At 33.6% G+C, this 19,452-nt stretch overlaps 1 protein-coding gene across 8 annotated transcripts in view; it reads right to left on the bottom strand.

Moving 5' to 3' along the window:
- Positions 1-19,452, bottom strand: part of LOC111044665 — a 61,996-nt gene that overhangs the window by 23,408 nt on the left and 19,136 nt on the right. For 6 of the 8 annotated variants that reach the window (XM_039438111.1, XM_039438112.1, XM_039438117.1 and 3 more), the window contains exons 1-2: positions 11,741-11,796; positions 5,018-7,768 (exon numbers count right to left, since the gene is read on the bottom strand). In XM_039438111.1, coding sequence (XP_039294045.1) covers positions 5,018-7,768; positions 11,741-11,781 — 2,792 coding nt within the window. In that variant the 5' untranslated portion in view covers positions 11,782-11,796. Of the gene's footprint in view, positions 1-5,017; positions 7,769-11,740; positions 11,797-19,452 lie in introns of those variants that run through there. The other 2 variants (XM_039438113.1, XM_039438114.1) reach the window with 1 other exon arrangement.

The following is a 19,452-nucleotide window of genomic DNA, read 5'->3' as shown; positions in this document are numbered from 1 at the left end:
TTTTAATAGGACGATTGATTCAGAATCAAAAGTCAACTCAGATTACAGAGTGAAAAGTTATTTATTTATTTGATAGAGCAAACAATACAATAGTTGGAAAAGAAAGCTTTAATAATAATAAAAATAAATAATGATAGAAAGCTGTAAGTGGTATAGTATAGTGAACGTTTTCCATTACACTGAAATTAAAACAATAAAAAATCATTAATTTAAAATTAGTAGCGAAATAAAAACTGTCTTTTAGCACACTACCTATTAGACTATTTTCAACTGAAACTATTATTTACTCACTTTTTGGCGTTTCTCTTGAAGTACATTTTACTACTGAGAAGGATAACGACACTCACTATCTCTTTTTCTTTTTGGTAGTGATATGCTTTCCAAGAGAAACGCCAAAATGTGAATATAATTTTACATAGGCCACAATTTACAATTTGATATAGGCCTACTTGTCGTAATTTATAAAAAAATTTCAACAGGACTATTGTTATTGTAAAATTGACCTTGATTAAAAAAGTGATAGATTTTGATTTTAATATTGTAGAAGTTTAACACAGGATGTTTACAAACAAATGTGCGTCAATAACAATAATAAGTGAGGCAGAATTTAGCAATTCATTAGAAAATATCGAATCAGCAGGAAATAACATTTATCTTATACCGCAGTTACCATTTTCTTTGAGTGATAAAGTAAAATGAGTTTTATAAAATTCAAACTGTTCTATTCACAAAATTACTAAGTGAATTTGGATGATTAAGTTAAACAATAAATCATATTTATTATAGAAAAGTATATATAAAAAAGTCTGGATAATATTCAAGTAAAATAAAAACTAAATAATCAAGAATAAAGAACAGTTTTACAAGAATAATGTTAAAAAATATATCATTCAAAAACTTGCAGTAAATTATTATTTTGAATCATATTAAAAAATTATTATTTTTAAATTTTAATATGATTGTGTGTCCTTGATCTATTCCTTACCAGTATTTCTATAGTTATCATTAAAGAGCATCCAACACACGAATAAATTTGAGTAAAATGCTGTTTCAAGTAATCATCACAACTTAACAACATAGTCATTTTAACAAAATGAAAAACATCTGGATTTCAACTTAAAATAGTATCGACTTATAGCAAATTGTGAACAGCAAGATACGAAGGATGACTGAGCGTTATCATTCTTCCCGAACCCAATCTGGAAGCTGCTTATCATTTACCGATAAGTTCAAAGTAATAGCTAGTTGAAGAATAAGCTAGGAAAGTGTTCAAGAGGCCAGAGTTGTATCTTACTTTAGTAAAGAGAAATCGTCTATTTAAAAGATTGATAATTTCAACGTATTTACTATTTTCAATGATGAAAATGAGTTAAAATGAATTTAATATTTCTAAATTTTTAATTCGAATAAATGTTGGAAATTATTCAACACGATTCATATATTTGAAAAAAGCAGCAATCACTGAAGCCAATTACACGCACATTGATTTTTAAACGTTCGATTTTTTGCCGTCCTTATGAATTCTATGGAGACAGATGGCCCTGGGAGTAAGGAAATAAGTTATTGACCGAGCGAAGTGAGGTCTAAGATTCAAGTCGACGGTTTGGCATTTCTCTTAATGTTTAAATGTTTGAATGTTTATATGTTGCGGCATTTACGGCGAAACGGGGTAATAGATTTTCATAAAATTTGACAGGTATGTTCCTTTTTTAAATTGCGCGTCGACGTATATACAAGGTTTTTGGAAATTTTGCATTTCAAGGATAAAATAAAAGGAAAAAATCTGGTGTGGCGCACTCACACAAGTGTTCGCGCGCATCTCAAGTCTACTGTTCAAAGACTCAAGCCAGCTGATGACAGTACAATAACGCTAAAGACACACGAAGTCTGCTATCTCTTCATAATGAATTATTCAATAGGATCAACAGTTGCCAACAGTTTGCAATTGAAATAATAACATTTTCTCGAATTTCGAGCTTATTTTGAATTTTAGGTGAAAATGTTACTGAACATCACTTGTAGAGATTTTCATGCTTGATCTTTTTCACTTGGAATTTTTCGTTTAAATTGTATCTGAAGCCTGATAATTGGGAATCTAAAATCAAACTTTGCATAGATGAGGCGGAGCTCCTGGAATTTTTACAGATATGGGACATGTGGCAGTTGATAGAGCTTATCAATGACTATTTTAGGTATAAATTTGATCAAAATCGTTGGAGCCGTTTTCGAGAAAATCGCGAAAAACCTTGTTTTTGACAACATTTTCGCCATTTTCTCCGCCATCTTGGATTGCATTAGATCGAAATTGTTCGTGTCGAATCCTTATATTGTAAGGACCTTAAGTTCCAAATTTCAAGTCATTTCGTTGATTGGGAGATGAGATATCGTGTACACAGACGCACACACACACACACACACACACACACACACACACACACACACACACACACACACACACACACACACCACTTTTTTGGACCTTGAAACGTATAGCAATTTAGAAATTGGAGTACCTTAATTTTTTTCGGAAAGCAATACTTTCCTTACCTATGGTAATAGGGCAAGGAAAGTAAAAGGAGCCTCCTTCATACGCCAATATTAGAGTAAAAATCAGACTATAGAATTATTCATCACAGATCAGCTGACAAGTGATTACACGGATGTGTGGAGAAGCCAGTCTATTACTGTATTTGTATAAGGTCTATAGTTTCAATCAAAGACCTTAAAGATGTATGCAACTTCGCTCGGTCAATTAACAAAATGTTAATAACTTAAACCTTATAGATTCTATTGGATTGAACGGAAGTTGAAAAACACATGTGTACATGTGTATGATAAGTTATGTTTAATCTAATATAATCTATAAGGATTGAGTTATTAACATTTTGTTAATAACTTTGGTCTAATCGCAGCTTTAAGGTCTTTTGTTTCAATATTTTGTTTTGCAGTCATGGTATTATTATGCGTGCCCATTAGTAATCAATATTCTCACATTCGAAAAAACTAATTTAATAGGTGATTAAAAATAAACAAATGAACTAAATAATGCCGGAGAAATTATAATATTTTTGATTGTAAAAAATTAATTTTCATCAAATAGAAAGATTATCACGGAACTGGATGAATTATATCATGTGGAATACACATTCAAACGTGAACTGAGTTTGTTAACATTTAAAACAAGTGACATCAGGTACTTGTGGATGAGAATACAGCGTGAGATCTACTGTTCACAGAACTACTAGTGAATAATTCTATTAATCAAAAATGATGTCAAACAGATGATGTTTGTCAAGTTCCTTGATGATCGAAATCACAAGGACGGCAAAACATTGAATATCCAAAAATCGATGTGTGTGTAACTGTGCGTAACACCAATTGATTCCTTAGCAACAGCTGTTGTTGTTAGTTTATTTCTGAGTTGATATAGAAGGTAAGCCAAAAATATGTGTAACAATTATTGTTCTATTTTAAGTTCATTGTATTATAATTTTTGATATTGCGTTGTCCTTTCTTGGTTTGCTAACAATGAAACTTTAGAAATCCATTAATTTATTTATATGCCACCCAATTTTCAACTTTCTAGTAATAGCCTAGGTAGGTGACATGAAAAACAAAAAAACTGATCATAAAGGGCTTTGAACTGAGAAAAAACAAAATATATGAAAGAAATCACAAAAGTCTATTAAATTTTTAATGATTCAGTCAAGTTAATAGCTCGTGTTATTAACTCCGGTGTAAACGCAGCTTTATATGATGTTAAAGACCAAGTAAAAAAGTTGTTACATGAGAAAGCGGGTAATTTATTAGTTAAGCTGGGTTTACACTGGAGTTAATATCAAAAGTTTTCAACATTTTTGTTATTAACTGATGTTGATAACAAAAGTCATTATGTTAATAACAGTTTCTTATATAACAAGGAATTTTATGTTAAAAACACGAATTATTTACTGTTGTTGAGATAAATTTTTGACGATTCAGTCAAGTTGATAACTATTTGTTAATAACTTGTGTTATTAAATCCGGTGTGAAGACAGCTTAATAATTTATTATTCTGAATAAATCTATAAGTAATGCTAGATTTACAGCACATCACTGAACACTGTACTGTACTGATGTACTGAGTAGCATTGCACTGCATAGGATAGCATAACACATTATTATTATTATAGACGATACAAAATAATATTTCCAATAATTTTAATACAGAAGCGCGCAATAAAAACAGCTACAACATGCAGTAATATGTTGAAAATACAATAAACCAGACAGTACAATACTGTCCAATTCAAGATTTGATTTAATACATAATGGAACTTGAAAAGTAAAAATAATGTTTAATTGAATGAGAACACATTCGTTGACAAATGAGTGTTGAAAAATATAAAAATTTTTGCTGCTTTAGAAAGCTATCATAAAAAATAATGCAAAGAAAATAATTTTTGTATTTGGTTTTTTGCTCACAGTTTTAATATATATAATATTAAAATTGACTGATTTTTAAATTTTAATAAAAGGGTAGGCCTACCATAAGTTTTTATATTGTTTTTATTAATTTGAATAAAGTAGCCCATATAAGTAAAGTGATTTTATAAAATTGTTAGCCATTTAAATATATCCCTCAATACAATTTTTTTAATTTCAATACCATACTGCACTCATGCTAGACTTTAACTAGGTACCAACTCGAGTAAAATAAAAAGTGAATGAAGAGAATTTTAATATGTGTGATATGATTATAATTTGATATAGTTACAAATGAGAAGAAAGTACAGTAAAAGATTCGATATTTTGTTTTATTACTGTTGTGAGAGATTTCAGACAAAATTATTAAGAAATAGAAGAAGTTCTGGGCAATATCCAGTTTTTTTCTGGCTATTGTATTGTTTGTTCTATCCAAAATATTTTAATGTATAGATAAATAAGTTATATCTAGATGTTCTTTAAAATAGATCAATAATTTATTAGCATAGCATAATAATCCGAGGAAAATTAGTGTAAAATAATAAAAACTTACTTGCTGGTTGATGGTGATTTAGCCTTCCATTGGTTCCTCGGTGACCTTGACCTGGATCTCACTTTCTTGTCGGGAGACCGACTCTTTTTCTTGAAAGGTGCAACTTCAGATACAGGTTGAGGTGGCACAACTTTTTCCGCTGATTGACCCTTTTTGGCATGCTTCAGTCTTTTCTCTTCCAGTTCTGCTATTCGGCTGATGATTGGTGGAGGCGGCGGTGACGGAATGTCCGAATCTAGTTTCATGTCTTGAGACATTATGCTGGTGAATGTTGGGAACAGTTCACCATCGTCGTCTCTTATCACCTCTTTTTTCACATTTTGAGCTTCAATGTTTGGCGCTTCTTTAGTAGCAGTTTTCTTGCCAAATGTTTCAGCATACATTTCGGAAAATGAATCAGCTGCTGGGCCTTTCACTAGGGTTTTGTTCGGATGACTGTGACTAGAGTGTGAGCTACTTTTTCTGCTCCCTTCACTGCTGAGACTACCCTCTCTGCTCCTCATTGATGAACTCTCATTATCTTGTTTCACCTCATTTTTCTCGACTGCTTCATATCGTCTGCTCCTCATTGACAAACTCACATGCTGTTTATTATCTTGTTTCGCCTCGTTTTTCACAACTGCTTCATATACTCTGCTCATCATTGACGAAGCCTCATGCTGTTTATTATCTGGATTCACCTCATTTTTCACATCATGTTGACCTCTGCTAACCGTTGTTGCTGTAGCATGCTGCTTCATATCTCTATTACCCAACACCAGAGCTATCTTTTCTTTGATTCTATTTTCCAGTTCAATCTTTTTCTTCCTCTCAATATCCGATTCAAAATTAGAATCAACCCCAGCTTCACTCTTCTGTAGTGCTTCCAGCAATCGGCACTTCTCCATCTGTAGCATACGAATTTTCCTCCTACGCTGCTCTCTCCTTAACCTCTTCTCCTCTTTCCTCTGGAGCTTTTTACGGTTCTTTGCTTGACAAACCTTCTTTTTACAATGCGACTTTCTGCAATTCTTTTTGTGGCACTTTCTTTTTGACGAAGATCCATCACCTCGTTCAACTACATTCCGTTTTTTCTTGATCAAACTTCTAAGATCATTGTCGATTGTCTCAGACTCCAAATTTACTGTGTTACAGTCAACAACCACTCTTCTGGTGGTGGCTTTCGAGTCACAAACAACTACTGAGTTGGATTCTGGAGATTGCGAAACTTTTGCTTGCACTAGTTCAACTTCTGTTTTTGGTTTCAAACAATCCAGGTAGTCATTATTCCTTGTAACTTTTAGAAGATGAGCTTTTTTCTTCATTTTCTTCATACGTATCTTTTCCTTCCTCTTCTCCACACAATACCTTATTATTTCCACCAACTTTTCCTTACTTTCATTGTCAATTAACTTCTTTGATAACATTTCTTCAATAATTTTATTCTCACCCACGTTTTTAATTTGTTTGTACAAAAGTTTGATAATTTGTTCTTTTTTCTTGGAATCATACACTTCGTTATCAATAGTAGGATTGAAGGTTGAATCACCGTCAGCATTATTCATCATTTTGTCGATTTTGTGGTTGAACATCTTGTCTTGCTTCAAAGCATCAACAGCTTCATCATCGTCAGAAGATGTGCACTCTCCATTCTCGAAATGTGTTTCTGAAACATGATCTAAACTGACATCTAGTTCCTTCATGGTTAGCATGGGTAACTCAAAATTAGTTTGCACTGCAAAATCTGTTTGGGAGAAGTCCTGGACAACAGGCACAGGCCTTGCTTTCACTTCACTTGAAACGACACGTTCTTTATCGTCTGTTGCTTTTTCCTCATACCTATCACATTTCTGTAATATTAGCTTTGGGAACGCAAAATCTAAAGAAAACTCTCCATGGTTAGTAGTATTGATTGGAAAACTAGTGGATCTAGGACTAATTTGATCAGTCTTTTGGTTGGGTGAACTTAGTTCTAAGTTAGAAGTCGAGTGTTCTTTGTCAACTGTAGTAGAAGAGGGTTCATCACTGTTACAAATACTCAACAACTGACTTTTCGAACCCTGATCAAGTGCTTGTACCTTCTTCTGACCACATTCATCCATTCGCTTTTCTACAGATTCATCAACTTCTTCATTCTCGAATTCTCCCTCAGAATGTATGACAAGAACATTTTCATCCTCACTCAATCCCCCATTCCCGTTTTCTTCATAATTTTTGCATTCAAAGTTTGGATCACTATCTTCTAATTGGATTGTGTTTGTATCTCCGTGATCGTGTTGCTCTCCATCTTCTTCTGCGTTGCCATCTACCTCTTGTTCATCTTCTCCTTCGTTCTCCAGCTCTTGTTCTACTTCTCCTTCTCCGTTTTCATATCCGTCTGGTTCTTCTTCCCAAACTTGTTGTTGTTCTTCTTCTCCTTGGTTTTCATCTACCTCTACATCTTCTTCGTCTGCCTTGTATTCACCAACCTGTTGTTCATCTCTCTCTTCGTAGTTTTCATCTCCGCCAAAGTCAGCTTCCTTGTCTGACTGGGTGCGTCTGTCGTCATCCTCAATGAATTCATCCTGGGAATCTTCATCGTCGTCATCCTCGTCCAGAACGCAACCATCCTCAAACTCGAACATGAGATCTTCCAGGTTCGTCAACATCGTTTCCATTTCGTCGTCGATTTCGAAATTATTGAGCCCATCTGACTCTTGCCTGTCAGGCCTACTGGCCATGTCACTGGGCTCGTCAGCTGGCTCCTCCATTTTGTTGGCAGATGGAGTCACTCTGAAAAATAACACAAAACAATCAAATAAGAGCAGCCGTCATGAATATGACTCATCTATCACAACTCGATATGAGAATTTCATTTGAAACCACAACACAATTTCATTTCGAGTTCCTCTATTTTGTCAGTTTCATTCTTACAAAGCGAGAGAATGGCAGGGGATAGAGGCGAGTGTAGGCGCTGGGGCGAGGAAACCTCAAACTACCCTACGCTGTGAGACAGAAGGATAGCTGAGAAAGAAAAAGAAGATCCTTATTTAAAGCCAAAGTTTAGATGCTCATGGTATCATTGACAGTTATGTTTTCTATGAAAGACCGAATGCTGTTATTTGATTATAAAACAATAGTGCAACATCATTGAAAGAAAGTTTGTAATATAAATCATCTTACTCATAAAAAAGAGCAAAGAGATGTCGAGAAAGATTTGAGAGATCAATCAGAAATCGAGTTTTGCTTGACAATCGATATATAGCAGTGGTCAGACAGTTTAGACTATTTGAAGAATTTATAAATGTCTACAGATGGAGATTTATTATAAATTGCATTTATTTACTTTGGATTTTCGTTTATAAAAAAGTCATGAATACATTGCACTCCAACAAAAATTATTCTAATCTCTATTAAAAATCGATCATTTCATTTATAATAAATTCAATGACAGATTCAAAACCCGTCATGACTCAATAAAGAACAACGTGACATAGGCCTACACATGAAAGTCGATATTTTCATAGAACGTATTAGAAATAATACGGTACAAAACCAACGCAAGAAAATAAAGTGAACAATGTGGAATCACAGTGAATAAAAAAACGAATCAATTATAACAAACTAGTGTGAAAGAGCACCATATTTAATTGAAGCCTACAATCCAAGTATGAACAATTTTAAATAATAGATGACCATCTAATAACCTAAACTAGCAAAAATATCAATCAAGTTTAGCTACCAGGAACAAGGAACAGTATAAAAATATTAGATAATCCATAGTGTTTACAAATGAATATCGCAGTTTCAACTCACCTACAGGTATGAATAAATTGTAAATCAAATGAAAAAAATAAACACTTTTATTGACAACTTTATAAACGTTTAATATGACTAGGATTTGTCAAATGGCACACATCAAGTCCTTAGCCAAAACCTTTCCAAACATTGATAAGTGTGTCTTCAGTAATTCAATCCTGCTTCTTAATTGAGCAAGGTCAGTTGGTTGCGAGGTCTAGTACACCAGAAGTCATAAAGTTGAGAATTGAATGGTATTAGGTCAAGGTTAAGTAGAGGCCATCAAGCGGCTTATAGACAGTGAAAGTATAGAGGCGATGAGTGACTTTGCCAATGATTTCTATTACGTCAACTTCCATCAATTACCAAATATTTACTAGATATTGGTCTGGAAGGAAATTGATGGAAAACGATAGGCTAATAAAATGCTCTAGCCACCAGTAACTTGCCGTCTCCACTTTCCCAGTCTATAAGCCGCTTCACAGCCAATTTCAATCAATTGAAAGTATTGCACGCATTTGCAACAAACAAAACTGTTTGAATTGGTTATCCACTTGAAATATCATTTTAACCGTAAGTTTAACGTAAAAATATTATAAAGAGTCAAAACTGCGATATTCATTACTATAGTGAGGTTCACGTTATAATGACAGTATTTGATCAACTTTGGTTTTGCTATCCTTGTCTATCATTCGACAAAGCCGGTGTTACTATCCTTTTCTAGGTTCACAACGATGCCAATTATGTTTTTGACAGTGTGGAAATATAATTAATTAATGCAGAGGATCGGCATTGCTATTCTTCTATCTTAATCCACTGCCGTTATAACGTGGACTTCACTATAAACATTCTGTATAGTATTGAGATGTTGAATAGGCCGGGTAGCCTACCGTACCGTATAAAACAGCCCACGCTTGTCCCTCCACGAAAATGAAAAAAGTTTGTATGCAAATAAATAATGTAGGATACAGTTCATTACAAGAGATAAGATAGATGGATTGAGATAGATATAGTCACTGCAAGAAAATGAAGACAAGACATAGATAAATATATATATATATATATTATATATATATATATATATATATATTATATATATATATATATATATATATATTAGTTTAGATCCAGTTTATTTTTATTTATTTACAAAAAAGAAATACATACAAGTATGGGAACAACAGGCATTATAGCCCAAAACTGTTCCCGATTCAGGCCTATAGATTGCTTGATAGATGGATAGGTAGATAGAGGTAGATTGTGGAGTATATAAGCTCAACAGGATTTTCAAATTGGGAGGTAATTCTATATATTTGACATATTGATGGATGGTTAATTTTGCCTCTAAATACCTTTACATATAGACAGAAAGATAGATATGGAGGTATCTAGATTGTGAAGTTTATAAGCTCAACAGGATTTTCAAATTGCGAGGTAATCCTATATGTTTGACCCACTGATGGATGATTAATATGCTTATTTATCGGTCAGCTATGATGTGGAAGCATGAGTCAGAAGCAAAGTCAATTCCAATAAAAGAATATTGAAGCGACAGATGAGAATGTGCGGTCTACAAGACGAGATATGATATTGAGTCAATTGAAGTAACAGCAAAAAGGTGACAATTACTGTGACAACTGAAGTTACATTTAAGTCGAACACACAATAAAAAATATCCCTCCCCAAGGTGTTCGAATTTCGCAACGCACACAGACATCCGTCTGTATGCTCACGTCTGCATGTAGACGTTTTAAGGTTTTCACTTTGTCTGTTCCTGTGAGCGTTCACCTTATGGCTAGCCACTAACGTAATAACGTTTCATCGGAAATTTTTGACTGTACAATCACGCCCGACGCAGATATGCAGGCAAAGACAGCTGTTTGTCTCATGCAAGTCATGTGTTCCAAAAGACTGTTCCCATCAGTTGGAATGTCCGGTAAAACGTTACGTCAGTGAGTGGCTTAAAGGGTGAACCACATAGTAAGAAGATGCAAAGAGGCAGATGGACATGGTCTAATCAGAAGATCCCTAGTTGTTTGGTACATTTAAGGTGGGCGGAAGTTGAAATAAGCCAACTACGCATGCCTAACTGCTGTATTCCTCATTATAAAATTAGCGTGCTAGGCTGTTGACTCAAATAGCTGGCATAAACTCAGATGATTGATGAAATTTTATTGCTATGTATAGTAGCGACTTGGAAGGGGTAAATCGGTTCAGGGATCATTTTGTGAGACCATGACTGTAAGGGGTGGGTTGGTCATGTACAGAGACGTGAGGAGGAGGAGGATTGCGAAGACAAGAATAATTATGTGAAGGGAGGGAGCAAAATAGTTATCAAGGGTTAAGGGGGTAAGGAGGGTGACAGATAGGGAGATAAGGGTGCTATAGAAGATAAGATAACTCCACGAAAATGCAGTTCCAATTCCAATGAGAAAGACAATAGATATTGATGGATGAACAATAAGTTACACATTGATCAGTGGCAAATATGTTCTATAGAGATTCAAAGAGAATGTCGAATATTCAAGAGAGGGTTTGGATTGATTTTAGGTAATATCAATGCGTTGAAGAAAATAGGTACCTAATAATACATAACAACTGAATAGAGCATCATCAACAAATGCATATAGAGAATGAAAGAATATTCAACAAAACATAAATTTCATTTTCTGAACAGCCTCTTCCTATGTAAAGATACTACAACATTTATATAAAAATCTAAATTTAGCCTACAATATTTCAGCCCAAAAGGTTGTCAAAAGCTGTCCCTCTTGCAATTCAAACCACAGTACAAATCCACTTGTAGGTTAGGTCAGCATATTTAGGTCAGCAAACGCCTACAATTTTAACGGATAATTTTCAAGACAAAACTGAAACTATTTATCAGGCACCCATATCCACGCACAAAGGTGTTAAGTTATATATATTAAAAAAAAATCCCAAATTTATAAATAAAATGTATCCAACCTGATCACCTGTATTATGTGATCACCTGAATCACTAGACATCCATATCAACCACCGCACTTAAGAGCGTAACAAAAGCATTACCGTATTATAAGTTCATGTAAGAACATTGACACATTTATAATCAAGTGATTCATCTCTAGAAGTATTTAGAAGTAATATTGTAGAATACTTCCCAAACTCCAAATTATAATCAATAATTGAGTCAGTTAGTCACTCATAGCTAAGTGGAATTGGCAATATAGACTGCCAGTCACAAATTTATTAATGCTAATGACTCCTGATTGTTGAAGCCGAGCAGTAGGCCTACTAGTATATAGTTGTCCTTATCACTGTCGTGATTCATATAAATAGATCATGACAAAAAAGCCCAATAATTTTCTTTGTGAATGATTTATTAATAGATGCACAGCTCTATGTTTGAGCAACTGATGTCACATAATATCAAATCAGTCTATTTAATGAACAAAATTCTGTACGGTAATAGTTGTGGAACACTTTGATTACCAGTGTGATTAATATGCTACCTATTTTATGGTTATGAATGAATATACATAAATAAATTTTATTTTGTGACAGGCATTCACTCATATGACTCGAGTACCGTACCACAAAAATGTGATAAATGGTTTGAAATACAGTTGATAAAACATACAGATTCTGAAATAGTATCGAAATACATGCTGATAGTGGAGAGTATCACTTTCAATGAGGTAGGCCTATTTTCAAGGCTGAGGATGCATTAGGCCCAACTTTTTTTGAAATCCATCTATTGATGATAATTGAATACCGTAACAATACAGCAAAAATCAAGGGTTTCCAATATAAAACATAAACATAATTTAACTTTTCAATTGATAAAGGTCGATTTGTTAATACCCAGTACTTTTCACAGCATAGAGGCACTTTCATTAGAAAGAATGTTTGAGACATGATTAACAATAGGTAGTACAATCAATACAGTTCTATTTAAGAATAATTTAATTCCGAATAATATACATATTGTAATTCAAGAATAGAATACAAAGAAAAAAATGAAGAAACAATGAACATCCATAAAATGAGACTATTCAGAATAAAAATAAAGGTGGAATAAGAATAATAACATTTGTAAAAATACACTAGAAATGATAAATTATTTTATAACTTATAAGAATGATTTATTATCAAGTCTTCCTTTTAAATCAATAAGATATTGCCAAAATAGTTTCTCAAAAGTTTCATCATAGGTTGTTCAATTTTTATTATTTATTCAATGATACACAAAACACAATTCATTAAAATGATTGGGGAAGAACCAACAATAATAATAAATTTCGACAACTGATTATACACTGAATATATCAAATAGCAGTGGTTCTTTTCCATGTCACCAAAAAATAATTAGATTGATCATTGGAAGGTTGAGCACATTACAACAACAATAAGGTGTGTTCAAGTTTTAATGGAAATCGTTGAAGACAATGATGAGGAATAGCCTAAATGCCAGACTGAGTTAGAATAGATCACATGACCGGAGCACCAATACCTCACTGGTTGATGTTGCATGTGCAGTATAGAAAAATAGAATGTTCATTGTAGAGGTTAAAAGTATCCAACAGACTTTCTTCTCAGACTTGTAATTCAGTGATGAGGTGAATGATGAGTGGACCAAGTGCAAGAAAAGATCCACACAAGTGGTGGTGCAGGCCAACAAACTGTCACCCTTCCAACAGGAGTACCGATCACTCGTTTCTTATCTCTGAGATGACAGATATAATGGATCATACCTCCAATGAAGAATTGTGCAGTTACAACAATAATTTAATATATTTTCAACTGTCCATGGTATTGATGTTTTGTGAAAATTTATTTGATGACCAAATACATATTTGAGCAAACATAGATGACAAAAGATTTAATTATTACATGAACTCAGTTTAGGAGCACGAGATTTGGTGAATAGAAGTTTGGTTTGAAAGAATATTTGTCCAGAAGTGGAGACAATAAGTTAGTCTATCAATCAAGATGCAAATTATTATGATTTATTTATAAGTGCATCTAAAAAAGATAAGTGCAAGATTTCTAAAAATATATATTATTTATGGCATTCCCACATTTATTAATAACATTCATTAAATTATCATTGCTTTTGAATTATTTGCAATTTCAAGCATTGGAATATGAAACGATTTATTATGGAGGTAAGACTAATCACGTTTGTAATATTATTCTTGGGAAATAAAAAATGTCCAAAAAGCTACGAGCATCATTCAATAATTTTATTATTAGTAGGCTATTTCGTAGTATTCCATATCTAACGTCAGGTACTAGTCATGCAATTCATTCAATATTACAAATTAATGAGCTTTTCAAGCTGTAAGAGCTATCATAGAAGAAAGATAGCATATTATGCTAAATTTTCTGTATAGTGTTATCCATATAAACTACAGTTTGTGCATAAGTAATGGAAAGGATTATGATGATTTAGGAGAGTTCCAAAGCAACAAGAAGCAATTTTCAATCTCCGTAAATAATATCGAGGAAAGTTTTGGCTCCTCAAAGTTGACTTCCTGTCCAATGGGAATAGCATGCGCATGTCTCTCATCTTATCCAAGTGATAAGAGGAGCCTCTGTTTTCCAAGGTTGCTAATTTAATTAACTTTGTACTCTTGTTTGTTTGAATAGTTTGCTGATAAGAAATTATCTATTTATACTACACTACTGAATGCAATGACAGACTACTACGGTGTCCCAGAATTATTTGAAAATCTCACTAGTCCTCTTTTTTTTAAAGAAGCTTGAATTAATATTCAAAGTTTGCATACATGCCGCACATTATCATTTCTCCTTTGTATTCAAATAAGATGCCTAACTAGTTTTTTAATCATGCAAATAGTCATAGCTGTAGCAATCCACATGCATGAGGCAAATAAGACAATAAGCAGAATCTTCAATTATAGGCTAGCCTACTTACTGCATTTCACAGATAGAGCCCTGGCCAGCTTGTAATTACCATTATAAGCTATTGCGATTGGGAGATTCTTACAGGTGCTTCTAACAGGGAGTAGCATTTTTGGGGTCATTGGTTCATTCTTGGGATTACCTATGTGTAGTTTGTTGACCAAACAATTTTAGAGCTTTAAATAATCTAAAATGTTGGAAATAATTGTTACTCTCAAATTTTGAAATTAATGCTGTCATCAGTGAAGAATATTAGTTTTATTCTCAGGATTAATTTCTCGAACTAATCAAGTTTTTAATTGAAGATACTACCTACTTTCAATACTATGTAACTGTCGTTTCACATATTATCAGCCACCCAATTTTACTTTCAATCCACTGATCCCTGTACAGTGAGCATTTTTCTATAAGTTTTAATTCTAAAACAGATTGCATTTAATTAAAATTACTACTTTCAATTTTGTTAACTTTTTGGTGCGGGCTATCTTAATCATCAAAAAAATAAAAAAATCCAGTGCCCTTTTAAAAAACTTTTATTAACAACTTGATTCGACATATTAATATAATTTTCAATGAAATTGACTCTTAGGTTAGGTTAGGTTAGGTTTTTAAAAAAGGTAATTTAGACTTTTTATTTCTCAATCTCACTTCCATCCTGTATTCCCTCTATATAGTTAAGTGGAGCAGCAAAGGGGGCTTATTAAAGCTTGAGAGTGTTGCATGTAATGCATGCAATTGGATGGTGGCAAAAGGCAAATAGTTAAGCTCATGTGTGCCACCATTCATGCATTAGGCTCAACTATCTCAAGCTTCAAACTACCTTTTTTGATCCACTATGGTTGCTGTACTTCACTTCACATAATGATAGATTGACTGATAATAATTATTCCAATTAGATGGCACCATAATTTACATTGTCTATACTGTTACTTTTCCTATCATCTCAATTTGTGCTTGTATCACAGAAAGGAATAGGCTTAGTTAATTCAACTCAATATTTATGAGGATCTTATCATATTCGTTTACAGCAAAGCAAATTTGAAGGAGTTGTAGGTGAGGATTTGCATAAAACCATTACTAAGTTCACCCTAACCTTGCTGGTCTTGATTAAAGTATTACTCAAAAATTTGGAAATAGAGTTGTCTCCAAGTAGCCTACCGGTAATATACTTGATTCTATTAGTAGAAAAAATGCTAGTTTACATAATTTTCAGTGAAAATATATCCTATTTATTGAATATAAGGGTGATGGTTTGATTTGCCTACTTGAACTTATTACTGCAGATAATGAACATCCGTGAATTTTGATAGGCAGTGTAAAAGGAGTAATTCAATATGAGAAGATTCATGACATTTCAATTTTCCTATCATATCAATTTGTGCTTGTATCACAGAAAGGAATAGGCTTAGTTCATTCAACTCAATATTTATGAGGATCTTATCATATTCGTTCACAGCAATGAAAATTTGAAGGAGTTGTAGGTAAGGATTTGCCTAAAACCATTACTAAGTTCACCCTAACCTTGCTGGTCTTGATACTCAAAAATTTAGAAATAGAGTTGTCTCTAAGTAGCCTACCGGTAATTTACTTGATTGTATTAATACAGTATGGTACAGAAAAATGCTAGTTTACATAACAGTGAAAATATATCCTATTTATTAAACACAAGGGTAAGGGGTTGATTTGCCTACTTGAACTTATAAGTGCAGTTAACGAACATCCATGAATTTTGATAAGCAGTGTAAAAGGAGTCATTAAATATGAGAAGATTCATAACATCTCATAATATTAATTTTAATCACAAAAAGTCTCACAAATGCTCTTTTTCTCAGGATGACTCCCACTAAAGATCTATAGTGAGGTCCACATTATAATGACAGTATTTGATCAACTTTGGTGTTGCTATCCTTGTCCATCATTCAACAAAGCAGGTTCTTCTCTTTCTCCGCAACGATGCCAAATCTGTTTTTGACAATGTACAAAGATAATTAATCAAGGCAGAGAATCGGCAACGCTGTTCTCCCATCTTAATCCACTGTCATTATAACGTGGATCTCACTATAGGTTTGTCCACAGGTAATGAGATTGACTTTGTGAATGTGATTGATTTGATGTCAATGTTGCAGTTTGAAGTGTGAAGTTAGGACTCTAGGTCCTCTCTGCCACACTACTACTCTCTCTAGAGAGAGGGTGGTTGATGATGATGATGATGATAATGAGAGATTTGAGGGCTAATTGCACCGTTATGTAATATAAAGGATAGTATTTTTTACCAATTTTATAGCCTAGTAACTGGCTAATATTTATATAGTTTGGAAAGTGATTCCATTTTCAAGTATGAAGAGATGGAGATCTTTTATCTTGAATATCTCTCTTCTTTGAATCAATTTTACCAAAAGTGTTCAATAATTTCATTTTAGTAATCCAAATTGATATTAAGTTAAATTTTTATGCTGTAGAAAGCAATTCATTTTCTTAATTAGTGAATTCAACTCCGAACTTTAATCTTAAAATGTATAGGCTGCTCATTGTTACCATTTTCTAGTTTCAAATTTGAATAAAATAATTTTTATATAGGCCTATTGTTTAGAATTGGAATTTCTTGTTTTTTTTAAATATTTTCATTTTTTGACTTGTACTTCTTATAAAAGCGAAATGGCACTCACTCACTGACTGACTGACTGACTCACTCACTCGCAGAACTAAACATCTACTGGACCAAAAACTTTGAGTATGTTCAGTTGGTGAGTATGTTCAGTATGGTGAGTATGTTCAGTATGGTGAGTATGTTCAGTATGGTGAGTATGTTCAGTATGGTGAGTATGTTCAGTTGGTGAGTATGTTCAGTATGGTGAGTATGTTCAGTATGGTGAGTATGTTCAGTATGGTGAGTATGTTCAGTATGGTGAGTATGTTCAGTATGGTGAGTATGTTCAGTTGGTGAGTATGTTCAGTATGGTGAGTATGTTCAGTTGGTGAGTATGTTCAGTTGGTGAGTATGTTCAGTTGGTGAGTATGTTCAGTTGGTGAGTATGTTCAGTATGGTGAGTATGTTCAGTATGGTGAGTATGTTCAGTTGGTGAGTATGTTCAGTTGGTGAGTATGTTCAGTATGGTGAGTATGTTCAGTATGGTGAGTATGTTCAGTTGGTGAGTATGTTCAGTTGGTGAGTATGTTCAGTATGGTGAGTATGTTCAGTATGGTGAGTATGTTCAGTTGGTGAGTATGTTCAGTTGGTGAGTATGTTCAGTATGGTGAGTATGTTCAGTTGGTGAGTATGTTCAGTATGGTGAGTATGTTCAGTATGGTGAGTATGTTCAGTTGGTGAGTATGTTCAGTTGGTGAGTATGTTCAGTATGGTGAGTATGTTCAGTTGGTGAGTATGTTCAGTATGGTGAGTATGTTCAGTTGGTGAGTATGTTCAGTTGGTGAGTATGTTCAGTATGGTGAGTATGTTCAGTATGGTGAGTATGTTCAGTTGGTGAGTATGTTCAGTATGGTGAGTATGTTCAGTTGGTGAGTATGTTCAGTATGGTGAGTATGTTCAGTATGGTGAGTATGTTCAGTTGGTGAGTATGTTCAGTTGGTGAGTATGTTCAGTTAGGTGAGTATGTTCAGTTGGTCCTTGAGAGGCGCACTAAGAAATCTTTTGGCAATATTTTAACTCTAAGGGTGGTTTTTAGGGGTTTAAGTTCGTCTTTTAGCATGTATATTCTTCTTATTCTCTTAATTATAATTATTGAAAAATGTCCATACCATATGTTAATATAGAACTATAATCTAGATAGAGTACCTCTTCGAAACAGTTGCCAACTGGTAACTAAATTTATAATTTTGTCAGGTTGACTTTGTTAGGTTGGCACCAACTTGAAGATTGAAATGCATTTATCACTGAAAAATTGATTGGGCACTGCTACTTCAATCAGAGCTATTCCTGGGAATATCATATTAATAGCTGTTAGGCTTGCTTCGCTAGCCATATCCGTTTAGTCTGGACCCCCGACTGGATCATCCTAACATAATTATATGATAATAAAAATCTGGTGTGGTGGACTCACACAACTTTCCTTGCCATCATGAAAATTGATCACCTGACGCTAGTGTCCTTGCACATCTCAAATCAACTATTCAAAGATATGAGACAGCTGGTGATAGGTCAATAATGCTGGAGACTAAGTAGTCAGCTATAGTAAGTCTAAGACTTAGTCTGCAATAAGTCTGCTATCTCTTTGTAGTGAATGATTTGATAGAACCAACAGTTACCAACCGTTTGCAATTTTATAATCACATTTTCTCGGATTTCAAGCTTATTTTCAATTTTAGGTGGAAATGTTACTGGACAATAATTGCAGAGATTTTCATGCTCAATCTTTTCCACATGAAATTTTTTGTTTAAATTGTATGTGAAGACTGATCATTAAGAATCTAAAATCAAACTTTTATTTTGATTTCAAACTGAAATTTTTACAGATATATGGGATTTGTGGCAGTTGATAGAGCTTATTGATGACTATTTCAGGTATAACTTTAATAGAAATCGTTGGAGCCGTTTTCAAGAAAATCGCAAAAAACCCTGTTTTGACAACATTTTCACCATTTTAGCCGCCATCTTAAATCGCATTTGATCAAAATTGTTCGTGTTGGATCCTTATATTGTAAGGACCTTACGTTCCAAATTTCAAGTCATTCAGTTGATTGGGAGATATCATGTACACAGACACACATACACACACACACAAACATACAGACCAATACCCAAAAACCACTTTT

The sequence above is a fragment of the Nilaparvata lugens genome, chromosome 11, assembly GCF_014356525.2.
Source record: "Nilaparvata lugens isolate BPH chromosome 11, ASM1435652v1, whole genome shotgun sequence".
Taxonomy (NCBI): Eukaryota; Metazoa; Arthropoda; class Insecta; order Hemiptera; family Delphacidae; genus Nilaparvata; species Nilaparvata lugens.
Note: the sequence above shows the minus strand (reverse complement) of the source record. Positions and strands in the feature narration are given on the sequence as shown.